Source organism: Thamnophis elegans, chromosome 1 (genome assembly GCF_009769535.1).
Source record: "Thamnophis elegans isolate rThaEle1 chromosome 1, rThaEle1.pri, whole genome shotgun sequence".
Taxonomy (NCBI): Eukaryota; Metazoa; Chordata; class Lepidosauria; order Squamata; family Colubridae; genus Thamnophis; species Thamnophis elegans.
This window is the reverse complement of record NC_045541.1, coordinates 118,972,317-118,996,897: the sequence shown is the minus strand read 5'-3', so window position 1 is coordinate 118,996,897 and position 24,581 is coordinate 118,972,317. Positions and strand designations below refer to the sequence as shown.

The 24,581-nt window shown below is 40.5% G+C and overlaps 1 protein-coding gene across 1 annotated transcript in view; it reads right to left on the bottom strand.

The window, feature by feature from the left end:
* Nucleotides 1-24,581, bottom strand: part of PLCB2 (phospholipase C beta 2) — a 69,700-nt gene that overhangs the window by 31,448 nt on the left and 13,671 nt on the right. The window contains exons 3-12 of the mRNA XM_032238838.1: nucleotides 19,437-19,505; nucleotides 17,438-17,578; nucleotides 15,732-15,811; nucleotides 15,043-15,096; nucleotides 13,657-13,732; nucleotides 11,505-11,605; nucleotides 10,684-10,850; nucleotides 9,345-9,491; nucleotides 5,585-5,742; nucleotides 773-855 (exon numbers count right to left, since the gene is read on the bottom strand). Coding sequence (XP_032094729.1) covers nucleotides 773-855; nucleotides 5,585-5,742; nucleotides 9,345-9,491; nucleotides 10,684-10,850; nucleotides 11,505-11,605; nucleotides 13,657-13,732; nucleotides 15,043-15,096; nucleotides 15,732-15,811; nucleotides 17,438-17,578; nucleotides 19,437-19,505 — 1,076 coding nt within the window. The remainder of the gene's footprint in view (nucleotides 1-772; nucleotides 856-5,584; nucleotides 5,743-9,344; nucleotides 9,492-10,683; nucleotides 10,851-11,504; nucleotides 11,606-13,656; nucleotides 13,733-15,042; nucleotides 15,097-15,731; nucleotides 15,812-17,437; nucleotides 17,579-19,436; nucleotides 19,506-24,581) is intronic.

Sequence of the window (24,581 nt, the reverse complement as noted above, 5' to 3'; positions counted from 1 at the left end):
TAAGTAATTTAACAATTACACTGCTGCGTTCCACATTTATTCAGATGGAATACGCTTCCCAAGTCCATTTTAATCGATACATTTTCTAGGAAATCTAGGAATAATTGTTTCGATGAATTGGAAGATTGGATGAGAATTTCCTTTTACTTATAAATAAGCCTTGAAAAGGAAAAAGTTGGTGTCAACTTTTACCATCTCCTGATTGCGAATCTTGCTTAGCCTTTCAGCACCAAACTGAAAGAACAACTTCAGGAGAAAACCCAGAGCTGGATGAAACATTTTTCCTGGCTGAAAACTAGCATGGCAAATGCAGTGGTGGGATTCAAATTTTTTACTACCGATTCTGTGAATGTGGCTTGGTGGGCCTGGCAGGGGAAGGATACTGTAAAATCTCCATTCTCTCCCGATCAGCTGGGACTCTTGAGAGACAGAGAATGGATGGGGGTGGGGACAGTTAGAGGTGGTATTTACCGGTTCTCTAAACTACTCAAAGTTTCTGCTATTGGTTCTCCAGAACTGGTCAGAACCTGCTGAATATCACCTCTGGGCAAATGTGCAAACAATTGCTTTCTTGTGTAATTGACTGGGATTTTGCATGGCGTTTGTTTTACTTTAAAGAGTAGGCCACCGTCGATTTTGATTTGCTAGAAGGTTGCCAGTAAATATTGCAGCAAGAATTAATTTACCCCTGACTGAATACACTCCTCCCCACTTCTAGTTGATCAAAACAGACTTTCAATCCTTTACCGCAGAGTAAGATCCTAATACTCACAAATCCACATGATTCTCAAAAGACAGGATTACTGGGTAGGGAGAGGTTTTAAAAGCGCTTTCTGCAATAGCTTCAATTGCATCCTGTATGAGACAAAGAGGGAGAATGAGTGCGAGGCAGAGATCTGCTTTTCATGAATGTAATGGAATGTTTGCTTAAGGAGAAGAAACCTACATGATTCAAATGCTGATGAGCATCTCTCATACTTGGTGTGCTGGGTTGTTCTGGGGGAGAATTTTAGTTGAGCAATATCTGGAAAACTGCAAATTACTCATGTCTGGGGAAAAGCCTTCACATATATAACTGGAACTCAAATCAGTAATATGTGCATATTTGTGTTGGAATTATCAGTGCAATACTGTACAGTGACCTCAGAGTTTCTAATACCACGTGAACAGTCATTTATAGACTGATGCCAGATAAAACCCATTGGCAATTACTTTGTAATGTTTTGAATTATTTTGAAATGCATAAAGATACTAAAATGCAGAGATAAACATTTTAAAATTAGCAATTGTGTGTGGGTCCTTTTCTAATTTTGTAGATTGAAATTGCAATGAAACTCTTCTAACTTTAGCCTGGTTACATCTCTGTCTAATTTAAGATGCAACTACCATGGCAATTTACTTGCATTTTATAATGCCCTATTTCTTACCCCAAATTCAACACTACAATGACTGAGTCCTTGATCAAATTTATTGTTAAAGCTAACAGCTCTAACCATAGTCTATAGATCTACAGATTTAGCCATGGCATAGAATTTAGATATTGCAGCAAAGGAAAGGATGCTTGCAATAGCAATTTTTCACCCCCTGAGGTACATCAAAGGTTATTTTCAAAAAGAAAGAACTGTGAAAATATATAGCTGATCAGCTAAACCTACATACAACTGCCTTTTTGTTTGATAAGGGAGGGGGAGGAAATACTGGTTGGCTAACCATAACAAAGGCAACTGTCCTTTTCATTGGATAGAAGAATAATCAAACTACCCTTATTTGTGGCAAGACACATGTGCATAAAATGAATGAATATAGTTCTTAGGAAAGAGATAGAATATGGGAGGAGAGGCATCCTTTTAAAAAGTTGATCATTAATAAAATCTTTGCAGTAAAAAGTTATTGCCTTTTGCTAATCTTGAATTTGTAAACTGTATCCTTAGGCAAAGGGAGAACCCATAAAATCTCACTGTCCTTATGGGAATAGGACAAGATAGAAAGTCACAATCTGGATGGAACATGACAAACTGAACCCAGGTTGGCCAAGGACTGAGAAAAAAGCTATCTATTCTTTCCTTGTTCATGCAACCTGTACAGGTAACCTTCCACTTACAACTATCCATTTGACAACAGACTGATATTAAAAAGCATCATTTGGAAGAAGCATCATAATAAACAGTTATAATAATTGTCTTATCCTCTGTTAATATGTTTGATCTGCCTTTAAAGTCATCTCTGTTCTTGGTCCGTCTTTACCTTTGTAATGGTAAAGGTTTCCCTGTCCTGTCATGTTTGATGCATAGGGGGCGATGCTCATCTCCCCCTACGGGGAGGGGGAGCCGAGGTGGCGCAGTGGTTAAATGCAGCACTGCAGGCTACTTCAGCTGACTGCAGTTCTGCAGTTCGGCTGTTCAAATCTCACCGGCTCAAGGTTGACTCAGCCTTCCATCCTTCCGAGGTGGGTAAAATGAGGACCCGGATTGTTGTTGGGGGCGATATGCTGACTCTGTAAACCGCTTAGAGAGGGCTGAAAGCCCTATGAAGCGGTATATAAGTCTAACTGCTATTGCTATCTCTGTTTCTTAGCTGTGGGACTCAGTGTTGTCTAAAGACATTCCCATGATCATGTGGCCAGTATGAAGGAACACTGTTACCTTCCCACTGAAGTGGTAATATTTATCTACTCACATTTGTGTGCTTTCAAACTGCTAGGTTTGCAGGAGTTGGAGTAAGTAATGGGAGCTCACCGTGCCATCTTATGCTCAGGTGTCAAATTTGACTGTCAGCTTTCCAGCTGACAAGCTCAGCTTCTTTAACTACTGAGCCATCACATCGCCTATCTCTTTATATTGTATAATGGAATAAAGTTTATGAATGAGGTTTTTGCTTGTTCCACCACTCACTTTCTTTGGACAATCATGCATTGTGAGACAGCATTATATATTTTTTTAATCTGGAATTTATATCTACGGTTTTTTACAATGTGTTTTATCTCATTGCTGTGTGCCACCCAAGAGATTTGGGGGGGGGGCTATATAAATTTGATAAATAAATAAATAATACATTTGTGGTAACCCTCATTGTTTATTTTCAATACTCCAATACTGTAACTGATAGTTCTTGATAATACTTCTTTCTGTGTAATTATTTACCCTCGTCTGTTGCTCCAGCCATTCATTGACATTATTTTAAATAGGACTTTTATCTTCTAGTGGGTAAACTGAGCTTCATTCTGCAGCTACTGTAATGCCAAATGAATTTTATCAGCACATAACAAGCCAAAAAATGGGATCAATGCAATTACTTTTATGATAGAGGTTAAAATGGTGAACTCAGTTCATAAAATCATCAAGAATCAACCGTACTGAATGGCCTATAACTTTAGATTGTCTTTTGTAGAACTTTTAATCAAACAAACAGTTGTTCATGGATTGGGGAGGGGAAAACTGATCCTGCCTCTTGACATGATCTGATTTCAAAGAAAACTAATGTAGGTTCAGATCAGGAGAGAGCCACCCCTTTCCACCCACAAGTTATTTTGGAGGGGGAAACTAAGTAGGAAGAAAGAAGAGAGGGGAATGTCCAAATGTTATATAAGCGATAATGAAAAGTACATGCTGTGTTAACACCCTGTAATTCCTTTTCAAGTTACATTGTTGTGGTGCAGAGCAATCATTCCCTATAATTATAGCTACACTTGAGCACAATAGCTTTTATTTGCTCTGTAGATTGTGTGGTGCTGTGGCATGGTAATTGTGATGTCATCAGATGGAGAATGTAAAATTATTAACACCAAAAACTACTACCAGGGTAATCATTTAAAGGGTCCATTTATTCTTTTCCCTGCTGCTTAAACTACAGCTGAAGGTTGGAACCTACTGAGTGACTTCCTTTCTGAATTTTTGGAATAAAAGAAAATGTTTAAATACTTGAAAGGGTAGTAAGAAAGAATAGGATTTTGATCATTTAAATGTATTAGTGCATCATTTATTATGCATGCATCACTGATGCAATATATAGATCTTAAGCACCTATATTTGAATTGCTGTGTCTTAGGTGACTTGACTACAGTGATATCAAAGTATTGCTGTGCAGAACACAAAAAAGTATTGTAATGGAAATCTTTAAGGTCTTTAAGATCAGACTCATTTAGGCAAAAAAAATGAACTAATCAAATGAAATATTGAGTATGATTAAAAACCAGCATAAGGTGAATGAACTAAATCTATATTTAGAATAGCGGGTACCTGATTTTGTATTAGTAAATCAGAATATCTATCTATCTATCTATCTATCTATCTATCTATCTATCTATCATCTATCTATCTATCTATCTATCTATCTATCTATCTATCTATCTATCTATCTATCTATCTATCATCTATCTAGGTTGCAATTGATGACATGCTAACCACAAACCAACTTGGGATTGTATTTAGCATGATCTCCTCCCAAATTATGGGTGCAATTCCTGTATTCCAGATTTTTAAGATCCATATAACTAAATGGAAATATGTCCATAGGAAGACAACAAAGATAGGCAGGAATATGGAAAACAAGTCCTATGAGGAACACTTAACAGACTTGGAGCTTTTATAACGTTAAGTTAAGAAGCAAGTGCTGTCTTTGGATGCTTCACTTAAAATCACTGGATTCTTCAGAAGCTCCAAGCCCTAGCTGCTGCTGCTCAAAAATCTCTTGGAGCCACTTGGATTCCAGCTAAGCAGGCCTGAGTGATTTGGCTGACTCTTTCTCTGTTTCCTGCAATTCCTGAGGAAATAGACAGGATCCTTAGTTCTATCAACTATGCCACCAATTTATTAGATCCATGACCTTCCTACTTAATTAAAATTTCTTGAGAGGTTACCTGTGGTTTGGTTCAGGTGGTGGCAAATGCTTTTTTATATGAAGAAATAGTTCTTCCTGCCATGAAAGAGATGGTGGTTGACTGCCTCCTAAAAATGCCATATCTGGACCCAACACTTCTGGACAACTTTTGCCCTATCTCCCTTCCTTTTGTATGTATGTGTGGGGCTGGGGTTGTTGAGGAAGTTGCTGGGCTTGAGCTTCAGAAAGCCCTGAAGTAGGCTTGTACCCATTGTAGTTGGGTTTTAGGCTGGAAAATACTACAGAGACAGAGTGTTAAGGTTGTTTTCCTCCTTCCTCTGAAGTTGGTTCCAATCGGTATAAGTGGGAACGAGGAGAGGCTGATCCTTCAGCCCCTTACCTGTGGGATGCCTCAGGATTTGAAACTCCTATCTTTCCTCTTTAATAGCTATATGAAACCACTGGAAGAGGTCATCCTCCAATGTGGGAATGTAGTAACATCAGGATGCTGGTAATACCAGTTGTACATCTTGATCCTGAGTTAAGTAAGGCTTTCAAGATCATGTCCCAGTGCCTGGAGGATGTGAAGATCTGGATAGGGATGAATAGCTACATTCAATTCTGGTAAGGCAGAGTGGCTGTGGATTGTAAGTTATCCTGGTATAAGGATTTTCTATCTTGAATTTGGGATGGGGTAGTAGTTTGTCAGATGGAACTATATGGGCTCAAAGAAAACAAATAGAAAAAAAAATCACCAGCATATGTGTACCTTGAATAGTATTTCAGTTGTCATAGTGTACCCGTGGGTGATGATTGGTTCCTCATCTGGAAGACGTCCCTTCCAGCAGTCAAGTTCCACACAACGACAACCAGCCAAGAGAGTTTGGTGATACATTTCAGGAGACGAGAGTCCAGAAAACTGTCCAGCTGTTTAAAAAATAAAACATTAATAGAACCATAAAACAATAACCAGAAAAAATTACCAAAAAAGAAAAGAAACAATTAAAAGACAGGAAAAGCAACAATTAGAAAGTGGATACCAGTTATATAAATGTGAGTATGACTGAGTGTATGGATGTAAAGTTGCTCTGTGAATGTATGATTAATATACAAGACAATGAAAATGATTGTTCAGCAGGCAAATACATTAGGTGATCTGTATGTTATAAGCACCCAATAGGCTTATAGGCATCTGCTGTATGTTATGATTATGATTGTCAGCCTCTTTGATACTTACTTGCTATCGGCTGCCATAGTAACGGGGAGGGGGTAAAATTGGCATTTGGGTGTGTGTGCTGGAGGTGTCCCTGTGTGAACGAAAAGGGAGAATTGCTCTCGTGAACGACTGCGCAGCTAGATGGACTGGTTTATACACAGTCAAAGTCAACCATCCCGGAATACCAGATGAGCAAAACCACCTGAAGATGCGCCACACATGACACTATATGGCAGTGATGGCTAACCTTTATGGTGCCAAGTGCCCAAAACACAAGCATGCATGCAAATGCATGTGTGTGTGAGAAACCACAAACTGCAATGCGAGCCAAGCACCCCCTGTGCATGCATACGCTCCCATCCATGTGCCCCATCCTCTGCCCACTGTTGGCTTCCAGGTTGGTGCAGGAGGCTTTCCAGGCCCAAAATGAAGTACTGGGGGGGGGGGGGGATGCACTATCAGGCATACCTCCTTCAATATCCAAGAAAGAAAAACCTCAATTCCATTTGTATAGAGATAAAGTACTTTTATTAGATATGAATTGAAAGCAGTGAAAAGGAAAGCAAGATCTGAGCCAAAAAAGCTGCGAACAAGTATATATCAAATGATTACCCAGTCCCCTCCCTCCAATTACCCCAGCCCAGAGTCCAATCTGCAACTCCCTAAGGCGTCATGTGGGGTGCATCTTCAAAAGGCCTCATCAGGTTGGTATGTGAGACAGTTGGCCTTGACCAAGACCAAACATCAGCCATCAGCATGCGCAGAAGATGATGAGAACAAAACTCCTTTCTAACTCCTCCAGTACCACACAATTCCCTTCCCAAATACAATGCCCCCACCATCCCCGTTTCTATGGCAGCCGATAGCAAGCAAGCGAAGCAGAGGCTAACATGCACCCTCTGCGCCTCATTTTGGCTTCCAGGTTGGTGCAAGAGGCCTTCCAGGCCTAAAACAGGGCGTTGGGGGGGGGGGCTCGTGCGGCACCACCGGCCCCATTTTGCTTTCCAGGTTGGTGCAAGAGGCCTTCCAGGCCCATAACTGGGCACGTGTGTGTATGTGCACACCTATGAACCCCCAAAATGTAATGTGCACCCCGTCCCTGTGCATGCATGACAGGGATGATGGCTGGTGTGCCTGCAGAGAGGGCTCTGCATGCCACCTGTGTCACATGTGTCATATGTTCACCATCAAGCCCATAATGTGTTGGGGATTGGACATTCAGCCTGGGCCATTCGAGCTGTGAGCGCCTCCACCTGTATTCTGGACCCGTGTCCCTCCTGGCTGGTTGCCAACAGCAGTGAGGTGACACATGGCTGGATCCAGGCGGTCGTGACCGCCTCCCTTCGGGAGGGGCACTTCCCCGCCGCACTTAAAACGACGGTGGTGAGACCCCTCCTGAAGAAACCATCCTTGGATCCAGCCATTTTAAACAATTATCGTCCTGTCTCCAACCTCCCCTTTGTTGGGAAGGTTGTTGAGAAGGTGGTGGCCTTCCAGCTTCAACGGGCCTTGGAGGAAGCTAGTTATCTTGACCCCTTCCAGTCTGGCTTCAGACCTGGTTACAGCACAGAAACCGCTTTGGTCGCATTGACCGATGATCTCTGGAGGGCCAGAGATGGAGGCCATGCGTCCATCCTGGTTCTCCTTGACCTCTCAGCGGCTTTCGATACCATCGACCATGGTATCCTTCTGCGACGACTGCGGGAGGTGGGGGTGGGAGGCACTGTTTTGCAGTGGTTCTCCTCCTACCTCTCGGACAGGTCGCAGTCGGTGTTGGTCGGGGGGCAGAGATCGTCCCTGAGGCCCCTAACATATGGGGTGCCGCAGGGTTCGGTCTTATCTCCCCTACTATTTAACATATACATGAAACCGCTGGGCGAGATCATTCAGAGGCACGGGATAAAATACCACCAATATGCGGACGATACGCAACTGTATCTGTCCGCCCAGTGCCAACTCAATGAAGCGGTGGACGTGATGAACCAGGGTCTTGAGGCCGTTAAGAACTGGATGAGCGCTAACAAACTGGTACTCAACCCGGACAAGACCGAGTGGCTGTTGTGTTTCCCTCCCAAAAATTTGGCCAATGTTCCATCACTCAGGCTGGGGGGGTCAAATTTTATACCCCTCAGATAGGGTCCGCAACTTAGGAGTCCTCCTGGACCCACAGCTGACTTTTGACCACCATTTGTCGGCTGTGACCAGGGGGGCATTTGCCCAGGTTCGCCTGGTCCGTCAGTTACGGCCCTACCTGAACCGGGAGGCTCTCGCAACAGTCACCCGAGCCCTTGTGATCTCTAGGCTGGAATACTGCAATGTGCTCTACATGGGGTTGCCCTTGAAGTGCATTCGGCGACTGCAGTTAGTTCAGAATGCAGCCGCGCGAGTGATAGCGGGCGCACCGCGGTTCGCCCACATAACACCCATCCTCCGCGAGCTGCACTGGCTACCTGTTGATCTCCGGGTGCGCTTCAGGTTATTGATGACCACCTTCAAAGCACTCCATGGTAGTGGATCTGGGTACTTGAGAGACCGCCTCCTGCCGATTACCTCCCTCCAACCGATTAGATCGCACAGACTGGGCCTCCTCCGAATCCCATCTGCCAGTCAATGCCGACTGGCGACTACACAGAGGAGAGCCTTTTCTGTTGCAGCTCCGACCCTGTGGAATGACCTCCCCGTCGAGATCCGCACCCTCACCACCATCCAGACCTTCCGCATAGCCCTTAAGACCTGGCTATCCCATCAGGCCTGGGGATAGGTTCCCAATTTACCCGCCCGAGTGTTGACTGTTGAATGCAAGTTGTGTCTTACCATTTTATTTTGTTCACATATTGTCTGTTTTTGTATTGCACCTCCTTCCCTATGATTGTAAGCCGCCCTGAGTCCCCTCAGGGAAAAGGGCGGCCTATAAATCCCAATAAAATGTCAAAAAAAAATGTCCTTGTGAGGAGGGATTTGGGAATACTTTCAATATGTAAATTTCGTGCCTTTTGCTTCAGAGCTTGCTTTCCTTTCGTTGCTATCATTTCAAACTCAGTAATAGTACCTCTTCCCTACCGACATGGAGTTGGGGGTTTTCTGTTTTGGGTTTTGAATGGAGGCACACCTGACATCGATCCATTTTGCCTATTTTCTTTGATCATCAATGGCTAGATCTTGGATGACTATCTTTCATAGCACCTGATAACTAATCTTTTTTGAACTGAAAGAACCAGGAAATGTGGGGAATTGTAATCCTAAACACATATAAAAGTTGGAGAAAATGATCCTAACTGGGACAAATGAGTGCATCTTGGTAGTATCACCATACCTGTTAGGTAAGTGTTGTGGGATGAGTTGATGAAATAATGGGAGAGTGGCTGGTTCATATCTTGGTATAGCAGCAGTTTGTTCTGAGACACGATGCTGTTTTCAGGACCACACAGGAACCAAACCATTCCCTCAGGAGATAGTTGCCCTGCAGAGGCAAACAATTGTATTGTGACTGGAAGTGGAATTCGAGAAGAAAACGACTTTGAATCAGGGATACGTATTTTGCTGCTTTCCAAATGTTCTGGATTTTTTTTCCCATTAGCCTCAGCCAGCACAGCCAATGACAAGGAATTGAAGAAGTTAGAGAATAAACCTTCTGGAGGAAACTAGGTATCTGTCCCTGCATTGGACACTCCCCCCCCCCCGCCCCGGGGCTATTCTGACTTAAAACTAAAGGCAATAGAGGTATGATTGTTGTGAGTTATAATTATTTCACAATATTTATTCCTGATTCCATTCAATCTGCTGGAGGTTCCTTGTTTAGGCAACTTCGCCCAATTTTTGTTCGCTGACAAAGAGATTGTTAGAAACTCCATTGTTACTTCCTCTAAGTTCTAACCCCCATAGCTTTAATCTTAAACTGTCTACCGCGGACCTAAATATATATTTATTTATTTTCTGGGAGAAGATGACTGTTAATCAAGAAAAGGCCAAATGGTTTCTGATGGCATACCCTGAAGTATTCACAAAACTCTCGGAAACCCTGAGGTATTCACAAGACTCTCAACACTGCCCTGTTTTATAGGTCTTACAGATATTCTATTGATATTTGGGAGGCGATTCAGCAATATAATTACCAAACTGCCAAATATCTGCGTGTGTATAGAATGTATATGTGTATAGATATTCAAACAAGCACACATGAACACATTCACTCCTGCTTTATGCTTCCTATCCTGTTAACATCAGAGGTGGTATTCAGCAGGTTCTGACCAATTCTGGAGAACCAGTAGCGGAAATTTTAAGTAGTTCAGAAAACCAGTAAATACCACCTCTGACTGGCTCCACCCCCATCTATTCTCTGCCTCCTGAGTCCCAGCTGATTGGGAGGGAATGGGGATTTTGCAGTATCCTTCCCCTGGAATGGGGAGGGAATGGAGATTTTGCAGTATCCTTCTGGAGTGGGAAGGGAATGGAGACTTTACAGTAAACTTCCCCTGCCTTGCCCACCAAGCCATTCCACACCCACCAAGCCACGCCCACAGAACCGGTAGTAAAAAAATTTGAATCCCACCAGTGGTTCACAGCCACATAAGAACTGGACAGTGTGTAGCACTCTGTTGTCTCTAATGGGCTTGGGATCATGACAAAACCTCATTCTAATGAAACAGACTCACCTCTTTGAATATTCATCCCACTGGGCTCATATTTTTCTATGAGACCCTGTACTCTGTCTGGTTTGGCAGGAGGGAAAAGTGTGTCATTGAGTTGGGAATTTCGCTGTTTCTTGTTGATAAATTTTGTCAAGTGATCTTTCGTCATGTACGGCTTGGCTTTTGAATGGCTAAGGAAAAACAATGAAGAAGAGTGTCTTTAGAGGTCCCTGGAAAAGCCCTCCTCCCCTTAGGAGCAAGGCAACTTTCAATTTGTTTTTAGTATTGAACAAGCTTGTTCCATCTTATCTTTTTCTGCACTGCAGATTCAGCACTATAAGACATGAAACAATTGGTGCAAAAATAAAGCTCAATCTAAAGTGCTTCCTTTACCATCCTAAAGCTTTCCTAAATGTCTGCATACTGAACAAATGAACAGCTAACACCCATAAAGAATTCCCTTTGGAGAGAAAATGGTATGTAATAAGATATACTAACAATAGCAACAGCACATAGACATATACTGGCCCACAGTATTTTACAGCATTCTCTGGGTGTTTTACAATGTCAGCATATTGCCCCCAAGAATCTGGAGCCTAATTTTGGAAAGATGGAAGGCTGAGATAACCCTGAGACCTGTTAGGATCAAACTCCAGGCAGTGGGCAGAGTTAGCCTGCAATTCTGGATGACACATAATGCAAATACAGAATCCCCAAAGACTCATATGAATCCAACCAAACACAAAGCACAAGAAATGCTGAAGAATGAGAACTGTGCTAGATTTCATTGGATTCACTCAGATTCCCTTTACCTACATAGTATCTCTTACTCTATGAAAGCTTACTGTGAGGTAAATATTTCATCAATATCTGGCCGAGGACACAGGTTCATCAGGAATGTTTTATACACTTTTTCAGGAAAGTCTTCTGGATTGATACCATCATTCTGGAAATGAAAGAGCAGCTCACGATAAGATTTAACAATATATTCTGAATTATAACATGAATTCCTTCTCCTGTGTCACTATGCCTAAATACGACACAAAAAAAGAGATTGCAGTATGTCATAGAACAAAGAAAAAGCTACATGTGAAATAGAAAAATATATTTAGCAAGAATTTCAGTTTCCCCTAAAGAATGTATTTTTTTTCACAGAATGGATGATGTAGCTATAGTAAATTTTTGGGTCCCTCCACCTGGAGTCAGTGGAGGGATTCAAATAATTTAACAACAGCTTCTGTGGGCGTGGCTAGGTGGGCATGGCTAGGTGGTTATGTGACTGGCTGGGCGTGGCTAGGTAGAAGCCAGGGAGCCAGACAGAAAGCAGCAACAGCTATGCCGGGCAAGCGGACGAGATGAGGAGTGACTGGGTGGGGCAGGGGGGATGGGGTGGGGTGGGAGGGGCAGGGACAGCCATAATTTTAACAACCGGATTGCCAGAACCGGCTGAATCCCACCACTGCCTGTAGTGTTTGTAAAAGTGCCATGCTGTTGTGGTTCTTTTACCTCAATGTGTTGTTGCAACCCTTCTCTAACTGAGATGATTAGCTTACGATTTAATTCTGGCACAGCAGGAAACTGCAAATGAGAAGCAAATCCTTTTCCATCAGTGAGAATTTGCAATTATCCAGATTGCTTGGCTTACCTTTCTCTTTCCACACCCGAGCTTATGAGAAGTACTGAGCATTGCAAAAATGGCAGTAGTGACAATACTTCTGGAATAGTGCAAACTTGCTTCTGAGGGTTTAGAGGGTAAAGCTGGTGGCTGCATGCAAGGGCATTACATAACCAGACATTTGTAACCTAGTGTTTTCTAAAATTTGGGGGATTCCCAAAATTGTTAGCCATAATTCAAGAATGTGTGATGCTTCAGTCCAACACAACTAGTTTGGGGAATAGTGGTACAAAACCAAAATGATTACAAAGTGAAAAATCTTATGGCTATAACTGTGCTTACAATTTTACACAGGGCAATATGTACTAACTATGTCAAGGTTCAGACTAATGAACCCAAGCAAATCAGAACTCTTAGACTAGAATCCTCCTCAAAGATCTTTTTTTATTGAGTACATCATATTTGCACAGCTCTAAAGGAAAACCAACTCTAAATCTCTCCCATGGTTTCAGCATCATTAACAATAGGGAATAACCCCATTCCCAAGTGTCACAGGAAACGTTGGGCAATTGGATCTCCAGGCACTCCTTGCCTGCCAGTAGAGATTACCTTGGTTCTCACCAGGAAGTTCTCTGTTATGACTAGTAATGCATTTCAACCTCTTTCCCCCCTTCCCCCTCTGTGTGGCAACTGAGGAATAGGAAGATGGCTGCTGCCAGATTTGATTCAAAGTTGACAAACTAACTGTAATGGCAAACACATGATAGAGATGCTGCAAAGATTGTAAATGTGGGCATTGGTTGCAAAGTTAGTTTTTTTAATCATGCAATTAGCTGTGAATTGTTGCTGTCCGAGGCAGTTCCTAAATATGGACTGCCTGTACAGTTTTATTTCTCTAGGATACTAGTAGATTGCCAAAGATTCCAATTCACTATTTGTTTAAATGTTCAACAGTCTTCCTCTCTTTATTTTCAATACACGGGTTGTATCAAACGCCTTACTCTTGATACCAACCAACATGAATATATTTACCAGCAATCACTTTATTAAAGTATTAAGCCTAAATAAAATATGCACATTTTTATAGGAGCACAAGGGTATATTCACAGAATTTGGTAATCCCAGTGATCTCATACAGACTGTTTCTACCCATTTATTTCCTGACCTGTCAGACGAAGCTGCATAGAATCCTTTTTTCAGATTTGGCTGTCAGCATAGCAAAATTTTGGGCTAAAGGATCGAAACCATTTGCTCAAGAACTTTGATGAACAGTCTATGGAAATCTGTGTTTATTACATGATTTACATACCATGTTCAGGATTAAATTCTAATTCTGTTTATGAGTTCTGGGGTATATACATGTTTTTAAAAAAATTACTGACCTTCCCCTGTGGAAGATGACAGGCACTTAATGCTGCTTCTACCCTTTTTCTGTCCGCGGGAAACATTTGAAAAATACTGAAAAAGAAAGAAATGATACATTAAAGAGAGACAGGGCCACTAGTGGAAAACTTCAATGTTCTAGTGGGAAGACTGCCTATAAAGAATAACCATTATAATAATAAAATAAACAAAACTCTACTGAAGGAGAATATCATGTCAGAGTAGAATTCAAAACTCCAAAGCTTCAATGTCTAACGTTTATATTAGGCAGAGAAGTCACGTTCCCAAAGTGAATAGAGCTGAAACTTCTGTGTTTCTGAAGCTGAATGGGGTTTTTATTTTAGAGGAGGGAATTCTGAAATATCCAACACATTTTTTTCTACAAAGATATCAAGAAATCAAAACTTTTGTTTTTCTGTGACTTTCTCTCAAATGTTGCAGGCACGATTTTTGGATAATTCTAGGGACCACTGAACCAACATATGAGGCAGCAGATGGCCTATGTACATATAAGATGCCACTATGATGTACATCACAATAAAAGCACTGCATAGAAAACATAAGGAAGCTCTTGAGGCTAACCAGATCAAAAATTGATTTCTCATGAAACATTTCACAATTATATTTCCAGGAAGAAGAAATATCCCCTATGAACTATGCCACATTTCTGCTCTGATCTGCTTTGATTTAAACCTGTTTTAATTTGTAAACCATAGGTCATAGGAATGGGTTCCGGATTCTTTTACTGCCGGTTCACTTAGGGACGTGTTTCGGGCACATGCCGGCATGCCCAGTAGTGAAAAAATTGCTTCTGTGAATGCGCAGAAGCAAAAAACAAGATAGAACCAGTTCAGGGGCGTGAGTGGCCTAGTTACTACCTACTCGGCCGAACCGGTCCAAACCGGTAGGAACCCATCTCTGATAGGCCGTAAAAAGGAGGTTTGTTGAGGAATTGGCCTTTTCAATGGAAAAAGAAAGAGCATGAGAGGACACATAATCACTCGTTCTTCCTAAAGCAAAGGTACAAGGATAAAGCCTTCTCTTTGCCTAAGGTTGCTACAGTAGTAGTGCATTTAAATATTTGTCTATCACAAATATGATATACATCAGTGATGCTTTGTTGTCAATGTCACTGTATATGTGTGTGATCAAACTGCTAAGATGGAATACTCCCCCTGTGCAACTAACCTCTACATTTCATTGTATTTTGTGGGATTTTGCCATTCCATCTAAAAAACTCTAAATAAATATACACTGGGAATAGAGGTTAGCTGGTCACATCTTTGCACAAAGCCCAATGGGAGCCTATGCTATTGCCATGACCCAGGGCCCACTCAGAATGATGAGTGCATCATTGACCAAAGCATTATGGACATCATACTCACTTCTTGACAGGAATTTTCCCCTCAGCATTCAGCTGCATCTTCAGTTTAACCAGGCTGCAGGAAAGGGCAGAACAGATAGATTTTTATTAGTATTAGTATGATATTTACAAAGTTGTGGGACAAAAAAGAATGAAGGAAGATAGCAGTTGTAGGGAAAAAGAACTGAGGTAACCCTGGTTTGATTCCCTCAGGAAGTGGAGCCTGGAGCCTGTGTGATTAGAATCAAGCCTATTAAAGTATCCAAAATAGAAGCTTTAAGATGCAAAAAGGCAATTAAAGTTATCTATTGTAGTATCAAGCCTGTAGTATCTCTAGGTTTTCACAGGAGGAATAGAAAGAGAAGGAAGAAAATACTTTAGGAAAGAAGAGCAGGGACCAGCAAAGAAATAATGAAGTCCCTTTGTTTCTTTCGCCTATGGTGCCAAATGGTCAATAAGATGAATTTCAATTAGTTGATGCTACTAGGATTGGATTTTCATCAGCTACCACGTGAAGAGAAATCTTGCCATATTTGACTGTTGTTATTTGTTTCTTGAAGGGAGGAGAAGAGTATGGACCCTCCTCCTAAGACAACATCACACTCCAGTGTTTTTAAATGACCAGCTTTCAACATCATTCAGTCACCATACTATATTACTAGAACTGTCAAGAAATACTTGGAAATACAACCTTTGTAAATAACTACTCACATTTTCTCCAGGAAAGTGTAGCGGGAAGCATTGTATATAAAGGGGTTCCTAATGAAGTCCATGATATCATCTGCCCAGTTCTGAAAAATGAAGCCAAGAGTACAAGCTGAAAGTCCAAAACTTGTGAAGTGTAACATCTTCTCGGTAGCTGCTCCGACCCTATGGAACGATCTAGCCCCAGAGATCCGGATCCTTCCCACTCTCTCGGCCTTCCAAAAGGCTACTAAAACCTGGCTATTCCGGCAGGCCTGGGGCTGTTGACCTCATGAATGAGGTCCAGCCCCGCCTAGATTGAGTGCATGAAGTGATTTTTTTAATCTCTTTTTCTTTCTCTATTTTTAATTTTTATCCTTTTAGTGATGTATTTCTGTAAGCCGCCTGGAGTCCTTCGGGATTGGGCGGCATATAAATTTATTAAATTTGAATTTTGAATTTGAATTTACATTTCAGCACATGAGTGGCTGTGCCAGGCAGTATTTCCACATGGAATAAATACTCATTTTCCATTATGGCTATCTTTTCTAAAGACAAGTTTCTAATCTGTGCCATTTTTTTTTTAATCATTGACATTCACTTTCTATGTATTTAAACTAAGTGTAAGCAATTGACATCTTTCTCCTTCTATCTAAAATGAATGATCACTTTGATACTCATACTTAGGCAATTGTCAAAATAAATATTTTAGTTTTGTTTAGTTTATTGTTATTTTGTTGTACTTTGTACTTTGTACTTTGTACAACAAAATTAAATAGAAGGTCAATAAATATAAATTCCAAGTTTTCTTGAAGACAGTTTATTCCAATATGTTTTGTGCTTCCTGCTATCTTTTGTTTACTATCTTTTGTTCAGTGAGGTGGGTTTGGGCTAAGACATCATGAGTATTTCAAGGCCATGAAGGGAATTCATAATTGAGTGGGGGTTTGAATGTGAAAGTAATCAGCATAACCACAATATCACACTGATATTATGTTTATTTAGCGTTTAATACAATCACATATTGTTCCATTTTTGTCCATGGGTATTTTCTGTGAAATACTTTAGGGAGAAAGAAACACACACACACATATAAAAAAGCATCTCTAAACCTCCCTGGGAATGCTGCCAGAATCCTAATTGCCAAATGCAGAGCAAGGCCAAACTTAGCACAGAGTCAAACAGAATGTTTCAAAGCTTAAACCAACCAGATGAACTAATTGCTTCCTGCAAAAGTTCATGTCCTGTTCACTCCACTTTTATGTCTTATAGGAGGGGCCAATCATCTCCAAGCCTTACTCTTAAGTCAACCCTGTTTTCTTAATTGTTCTTGCCTTTTGGCAGCTCTGTGCATGCACACACTGGGAACAGGCTCCCATTGTTCTTCTGCCTCACTAATGTCAGACTCTGGCGGCTCTGGAGGCAGCAAATAACTACCAGATGGCCTTGATCGCCTCTCTGCCTCTGATGCAGAGCCCTCATCTGAGCCTTCCACAGACTCCAGGACTAGCCCATGTTCCTCCCCAACTTCCTCACTATCCGAATCTGCTGCCAGCTCTGCTGGCCGCTGGTAGGCCACAACACTAATGTCCAAGCTGATTCAAAACCAATGTCTGTCATCCCTAATGCCAGCACTTTAAACAGAATGACAACTCACATATGGTACTGTGTGGCTATTTTGGTTAGGTTTTGCTTGCATTAACGCCTGGAACTTTTATTTTATTTTCTAATACCTTTCCAACATTTTCTTTATAAGAAACAAAATTGTGAAATGTGAGGTCCACCATATCAGGACCAGAAACCACAGTCAATATCTTGTGAAGAAAGTTGTTGTTTGGAAAATCCAAGTTGAAAACTTCTCGGAGCTTGTGATTCTGCAAAAGATAGATTTAGAAATGAATATATAAAAGCACATTAAGAAGGAAAACTGAAAGCAGAAGTGAGGAGACTTGAGAAAATCTTGCTTTAAAATTCAAAATGGGATTGGGCTTTTTGAACACAAACAAATACTTTAATGAAAATAATAGTCTTTACGCAATATTTCCCCCTCTTTTTCTTTCTTAGTTCAGGATGAATTAGGAAAGCTGATTTTGGTTCTCGGGTGTATATTATTGCACATCTTATCAAATCCCTAAAATGGCTTTTAAATGCTATAACCAACACAGGGCTATTGAAGAAAAACGCTTTTCAACATTCTGCTTCTTTAATTTGCATGCTGCTCAATATAGAAGAGCATTACAATGACTGGTCTTAAAATTAAACGCATCAATTGTTACTCTGGGAAAAGGAGGAACTATTTGAACACTTCCATTTTAATGCTGTTGCATCAGGAGGATAGTTAAAGACATACAAGAAATGCCATGCGAGTGAATCGCGTACCAAAATGCTTACATGAATTGGTCCTTGTTTGGCACTAAGAAAGAAATAGTGTAAAGCTGTGATCTTGCTGATGCTACACTTTCAAGTATTGTCAAAAACGCCGTGTGTCACTTGACCATGTGAGACTTTGGCTATTGCCATTCAATCTGATCTGTTTTCTTTTCTGAACACATTTAAGTGTATGCAAACCCCAGCCTCCTAGCAATAGTGCACTTCTGTAGCCTATAATACACACACACACACACACACACACACACACACACAGAGTGCACACACCAATTTTACGTCTACATGTTTCCTCCCTCCATGATAGTATAGGAAGTTAGCACCCACTCCTCTCCTAGAAAAATTAAATATTTTAGGAAATATTAAAAAGATCTGAATATTTCCCCTAAAAGGAGGCAGAAACTCAGCCCTCACCTTTGTCAATGTTCAATTAAGGCTGGAGCCAGTCTATTCTACATAACAAAGTTTTCCCAGGACCAAGAAACCCATGTGGTCCTGTCCACCATTAAACCATCTTTTCCAAGCAGCCTCCATGTTTCCAGTGTCTTTTCCCCACACTTGGAACTGAACCCAGATGGACATTTCTTCCATCAATAGTTCACAGTAGAAGCTTGACTCTTCTAAAAATCAATACTTTTGATCTCCTTCCTTTCTTCAGCAATATTGTGTTTCTTCATGGCACGTAAAGGAAGCACAGCCATCTCAATCTTTTCTGTTAAAATTTGTTAGCATTAAACTGTGCCAGACTGCAGAATTATTTTCAGATCTCTGAGAAATCATATGGGAAACCTTCTCTGAACAGAGCTCCAAACAGAGAAGGTGTCATAGCCAAATTTGGAGAAATCTCTCCGCACTATAGGACCTTCTGCATAGCATTTTTAGAGCTGGGGAGAACATAATGGGAAGGGAAAGATCCAGATGGGAAAACCTATTTTTTCTAGCACAGCTGCAGGCACTTAAAACCATTCCAAGATTACTAAGATTTTAGACTGGAAGTTTTTTCCGTATCATCTCAAATTGCACAGGGCCTTTCATACTTTGCACATTGTTACAAAGGATAGGGAAAAAATTACTACTTTTTTGACTTGCTGATAAAATAGCAGTGAGCAGGGGCATCCCAGGGAGATACGAAAACTGTCAAGAAGTTCACAACTGCAAAATCAAAACCCTCCTCCTTTTTTCTGCTTGTGACAGTTTTGGGTTTGAGTTTATCACAAAAGATATAAGGACAGTTTTCCTTGATTTCTAAATTTCCAGTCAGTTCACCCAATTTTAGGAGCCAAAGTATCCTAAATTTGAAAGATACTATGTTAGAGAAGACTTTTATGTATTATGTCATAAACTTACTTTAGGAATCTTTGCAAATTTCCCCACTCTAGTGTCTCGGATGCTTGTAATATCCAAAAATTCAGTTTCCTGCAAAATAATAAAAAGTAGCACACACAATTTTAGCATCTGTGAAAAACAAAAAATAAACCTCAAATCCAGATCATTTGCATAAAGAAGCATATTACTTAGTAACCTAATCCTATCTGGGTCTGAGCTTCAGTGAACATGAATTAGTATATAGTATATTTTATCATTTTTTATAGGTTTAAATCTAACAGATTCCACTAGAAGTAGATTCAAAGGCTTTCTTCATCAGACTACTACAAAAGAGTAAATTGTAGCATCCAAGCTAGAAAAAAATCAAATTGCTCTTCATCGGCTACAGCATATAAAAATAATTTTATGCAAAATATATTTCTCGGAAAGATTCCTAGAAATGCATTGCGCCAGTGACATCTTTTTACATCATATTACTGGAGAAATGATGAAAGAGTGCACTGCTGGACCTATGGGTTAGAATAATACAGATAGTCCTTGACTTAAAGCAGGTCATTTAGTGACTGTTCAAAGTTACAATGATACTGAAAAAGTGACTTTATGATCCATTTTCACACAATCATTGCAGCATCCCCATGGTCACATGATCAAAATTCAGCCGCCTATCACCTGACTTGTATTTATGACAGTTGCAATGTCCCAGGGTCATGTGATCACCAATTCAATCACCAAGTCAATTAGAAAGCTAGATTCACTTAACAACCATGTTACTAACTTAACAATTAGAGTGATTCACTTAACAACAGTGGCAAGGAAGGTCATAAACCTTAACGATTTTTTTGGCTTAGCAACAGAAATTTTGGGCTCAGTTATAGTTCATAAGTTAAGGACTACCTGTAGTACAATAATAAAATAAATCAAAATTGCAAAATATTATTGACAGTAGTGGGACCCGATGGCTCGGTAGCTAAGATGCTGAGCTTGTCAATCAGAAAGATTAGCGGTTCAAATATCTAGTGTTGCATAATGGAGTGAGCTCCCATTACTTGTCCCAGTTTCTGCCAACCTAGCAGTTCAAAAGCATGTAAAAATGCAAGTAGTAAAATAGGGACCACCTTGGTGGGAAGGTAACAGCGTTCCGTGCGCCTTCGGCGTTTAGTCATGCCGGCCACATGACCATGGAGACATCTTCAGACAGCACTGGCTCTTCGGCTTTGAAATAGAGACGAGCACCGCCCCCTAGAGTCAGGAATGACTAGCACATATGTGCGAGGGGAACCTTTACCTTGTTAACAGTAAATCAAGTGTAATGAATCAGTTCTGCTGGATTCCAAGCTATATGCCAGCCAGAAGTTAGAGCCATTGTCAGGCTTTTGAGATTCTGTTATTATATCCTTCAGTAGAGTTCCAGTGGTCCTTGCCTCGTTTATGATCTTGCCTCTCTCAAAAGACTGACTTTTGCAAAGACTCTTCCTTGAGTACACTGCACACTGCATAATTTGCACTTTCTGACTATTGAAATTTGGCTCATCCCTCCCCACCTTCTCTCTGAAGCAAAGTAGACCTCACTGCTCTGTGGTTCTTGCTGAGCAACAGCAAGGGCAATGTCAGATCTGATACCCTCGCTGATCTTCGTTCATGTAATTTTTAAAAATGTTATGAATCTTCATTTTATTATTTTGGTTTCTTGACGTTTTACAGCAGCCAGAGGAAAGAAGCTTAAAAATCTGTCTCAGGGTTTTTGTTTCAAAGTGTTCACATTACTGTATATATCCATAGTGTTATCACAATTGTTCAGCTTGCTGTGGATGGCTATTTGAGGGGACAAACTACATAGTTTGTAGTGCTGTATTCCCCCCTCCCTGGTTTTCTGTGAGCCGCCCTGAGTCCCCTCAGGGAAAAGGGCGGCCTACAAATAAAATCAATTCCAATTCAATATTATTTGCAAAGGAATATTAACACTTCTCAGTTCTGTGTGCTTTTAAAAACAAAGACAAATTTATACATTTCCTTCATCTGAGAATAGATAAGCTGTTGACTAACAGTCTTCCTTTGCAGATGGTTTGCTTTGTGTATAAACAGGGATCTAGAACAAGAGTTCCCAAAGTGGGCCCCACATCCCAGAAGAGGGCAATTTGATTTTTAATGGGGGCAAGTTGAAGCTTGTTTAAACTGAGTTAATGGCTTTTTAGGCTTCCTCCGAGTGAGTAAAGTTCACTTTTTGAGTAAAGTAAGAATGATATGTCATTGGGGAGGGGGGCATTAGGATTTTAAAGATGCTTAGGTGGGGCATGATCAAAAAAAGGTTGGGAACCACTGATCTAGAAACTAGTGAGATGGGGAAAATAAGGAAGTATTGGACCCCTGTGGTTCTAATAGAAGAACGTTTCTGTAAAAATTTTGTTGCTCTCTAAGCTTGGTTGCTTGTGGGCATTTCATTACTAACTGGCTAGCAGTAACAGAGTTCCAAGAACTCCACAAAGCAAAGAAAATGTGATGTTTCCATTTGGAAAGAGAAAATGTCTGGGAGACAATGGATTGTTATATCTCCTGACACTTCTCTGCTCCAAAAATCATCTTCAAAAGCTGGTTTCAATATAAAAACAGTTCTGGGACATAATGGATTTTCACAGAATGCATTTTGGAAAGAGATCATGCAAAATCTAGATTAATATGTCAAAATAATAGATAATCAGTCTGGCAAGAATTCCATTAAAAAAATAGAGCTAGGAAGACTTTCAGTAGAAGAAACAACAAAGGCAGCTATTCGTCTGATGTAGCTTTTGTACTATATGGAATATACTATCAGTCTCCAAACCCACTCCGTTAATGTCAATTTTGCACTTTAAGCTTTTATTAACATTCCCAAAAGCACTTCAGGTAGACAGGGTTGTGAGGATATAAATTCTGGAATATATGTGTAAACTTAAAGGCTGATTTAAATTCAAAATATAAATTTAAACATTGAATGTGATTTGAAGGCAAATCTAGTAATGGCCTCTCCTATATTTAGGCATTTTGTCTATTTAATTTTCTAATTTTAAAAAGTATTGTATTTCCAAAGCAAATGAAGGAACTGCTGTTTTTATATTTGCTTCTCCCTTATGTAATCCTCTTGCAATTAATAGGTACCACTCAAAGAGAAATAACCTTGGCTTCCTGGAAAATCTACCCTTCTTTAACTCAAAAGGTCTATGAGTCATGTCAGCCCATGAAGGTTGCCTAGAAAAGACATCAAAATCATGAGTACTAATACTATCTTTGTGTAAAGTTACAGTAACAGAATCAGAGGTGGGTTTCTACCAGTTCATACCAGTTCAGGCAAACTGGTAGTGATAATTTGGCTTGGATCACAGAACCGGCAGCAACCCAGGCTGGCCACGCCCTTGTCTCCGCTGCCATTGCCAGAATGTTTTTTAGTAATTTTTCTTGTTCTTTGCACATGCGCAGAACAATTTACAGCAAAGCACATGTGAAGTGAACCATTACCAATGCCGGTAGGAACCCACCCCTGAACAGAATCTTATATGCCCAAAAGCACTTCTCCCCTTCTTTGCCTTTAGTTTCCAGAGAACTAGGAAGGGTCCTTTCTGAGATGCTTTCTTCACCCCCATTCCTTCTGTGGGCTGAGACATCTTTTGTCTGACCATTGACCTGGCTGTGGCTCTTCCTCCATTCTTCCAAGGATATTCTCACAGCCCATTAAAATTATCCAGCATGCATTAAAAATAACGTGCTTGTTCTTTTACTTTTTGTAAAACCAGTTTAAGCATGTCACCGTTCTTTCCATATAGGGCTGTTGGATTCATTATTTTGATGGTGGGTATAGTTAAGAATATTGTATGAAGTGTTAAAACTTCTTTCTTTGGTATTGCTACATAGATGAATCTCTTCCAATCTGTTAGCCATTGTGTTGTTTTTCTGATTTGCTGGCATAGAACCTGCACTGAGTTTTCTTCTGTTGCTTTTCATATTTCTGAGGGCATTCCATCAATCCCTTCAAACTTTGTAAGAACTGGGACACTATATAACTTCATATTCTAGCACTAAAAGTTTTTAAAGTAGAGAATATCTTCTAAGGCAGGGGTCCCCAACATTTCTGGCTCTGTGGACTGGCAGTAGTAGCAACGATGGCAAGGTGGGGAGATGGGATGATTTCATGTGCACACCTGCCACTTGCACAAATGGAGCTTTGTGCATTTGCATGCTCATCTGCCACTTGCATGGCCAGACTCCCAACAGGCCATGGCATGGTACCAGACTGTGGCCCGTGGATTGGGGATCCCTGTTCTAGGGTATTTTTGATATTGACATTTCTACTATATAGAATTTCAGTATATCCCTTCCATCTTCATTTGCTCTTCTAGGAGTAGGTAATTATTTGTTCATAAAAAGGTGCTTTTCCAAGAGGCAACTGGACTTTCTTGCTTTTCTTAGAAGACATTTCGCTTCTCATCCAAGAAGCTTCTTCAGCTCTGACTGGATAGTGGGGAATGGAAAGATTTATATTCCTTGCAGAGAGCTGGTCATTTGCATTCTTTTAGAGCAGGAGTGTCAAACTGGCGGCCATCTAAAGAGACAAGATAATGTAACTATGATCGGGACCTAAAATTATCCAGGTGTCCAGGGTCTGATAAACAAAATATTAAGTGAGATGAACATTGAGGTGGGTATGTTTCAGAATTTTGTTTTGCTACTCTAAGATTTAACACTTTCCCAGTTCCCACTATATGACCAACAAATAGTGCATACTTCACATGTGGACTAATTCTCAAGCGTTAGTTACTGCAGAGAAGGAAGTCACTGCAAACCTCAGTCTCTGACTTTCTGTTAGAAAGCAGTAGTAAGCAAGCAAAATATCGTGCAAACTTGACAGCTCTGTTTTTGTGCAGTTTTTCTTTCAACTGAGAAATAATTGAATCCCTTTCCTATGCATTATTACTGGTCCAGTACAGTATTATCTAATCACCACATCTCCAATACATGTCTTTTTTTTTGGTTATATCTGTGGATCTCTTTGGTTCACATCTTCAAACCATACCTTCATTTTGCTTCCTTTAAAATAATATATTTTTAAATATAGAATACAAACAAATGCAACAAGAACGAAAGACTCTGAGAATATGGCGCAAAAGAAAAATATATTACAGTAATGAAAATAAACTA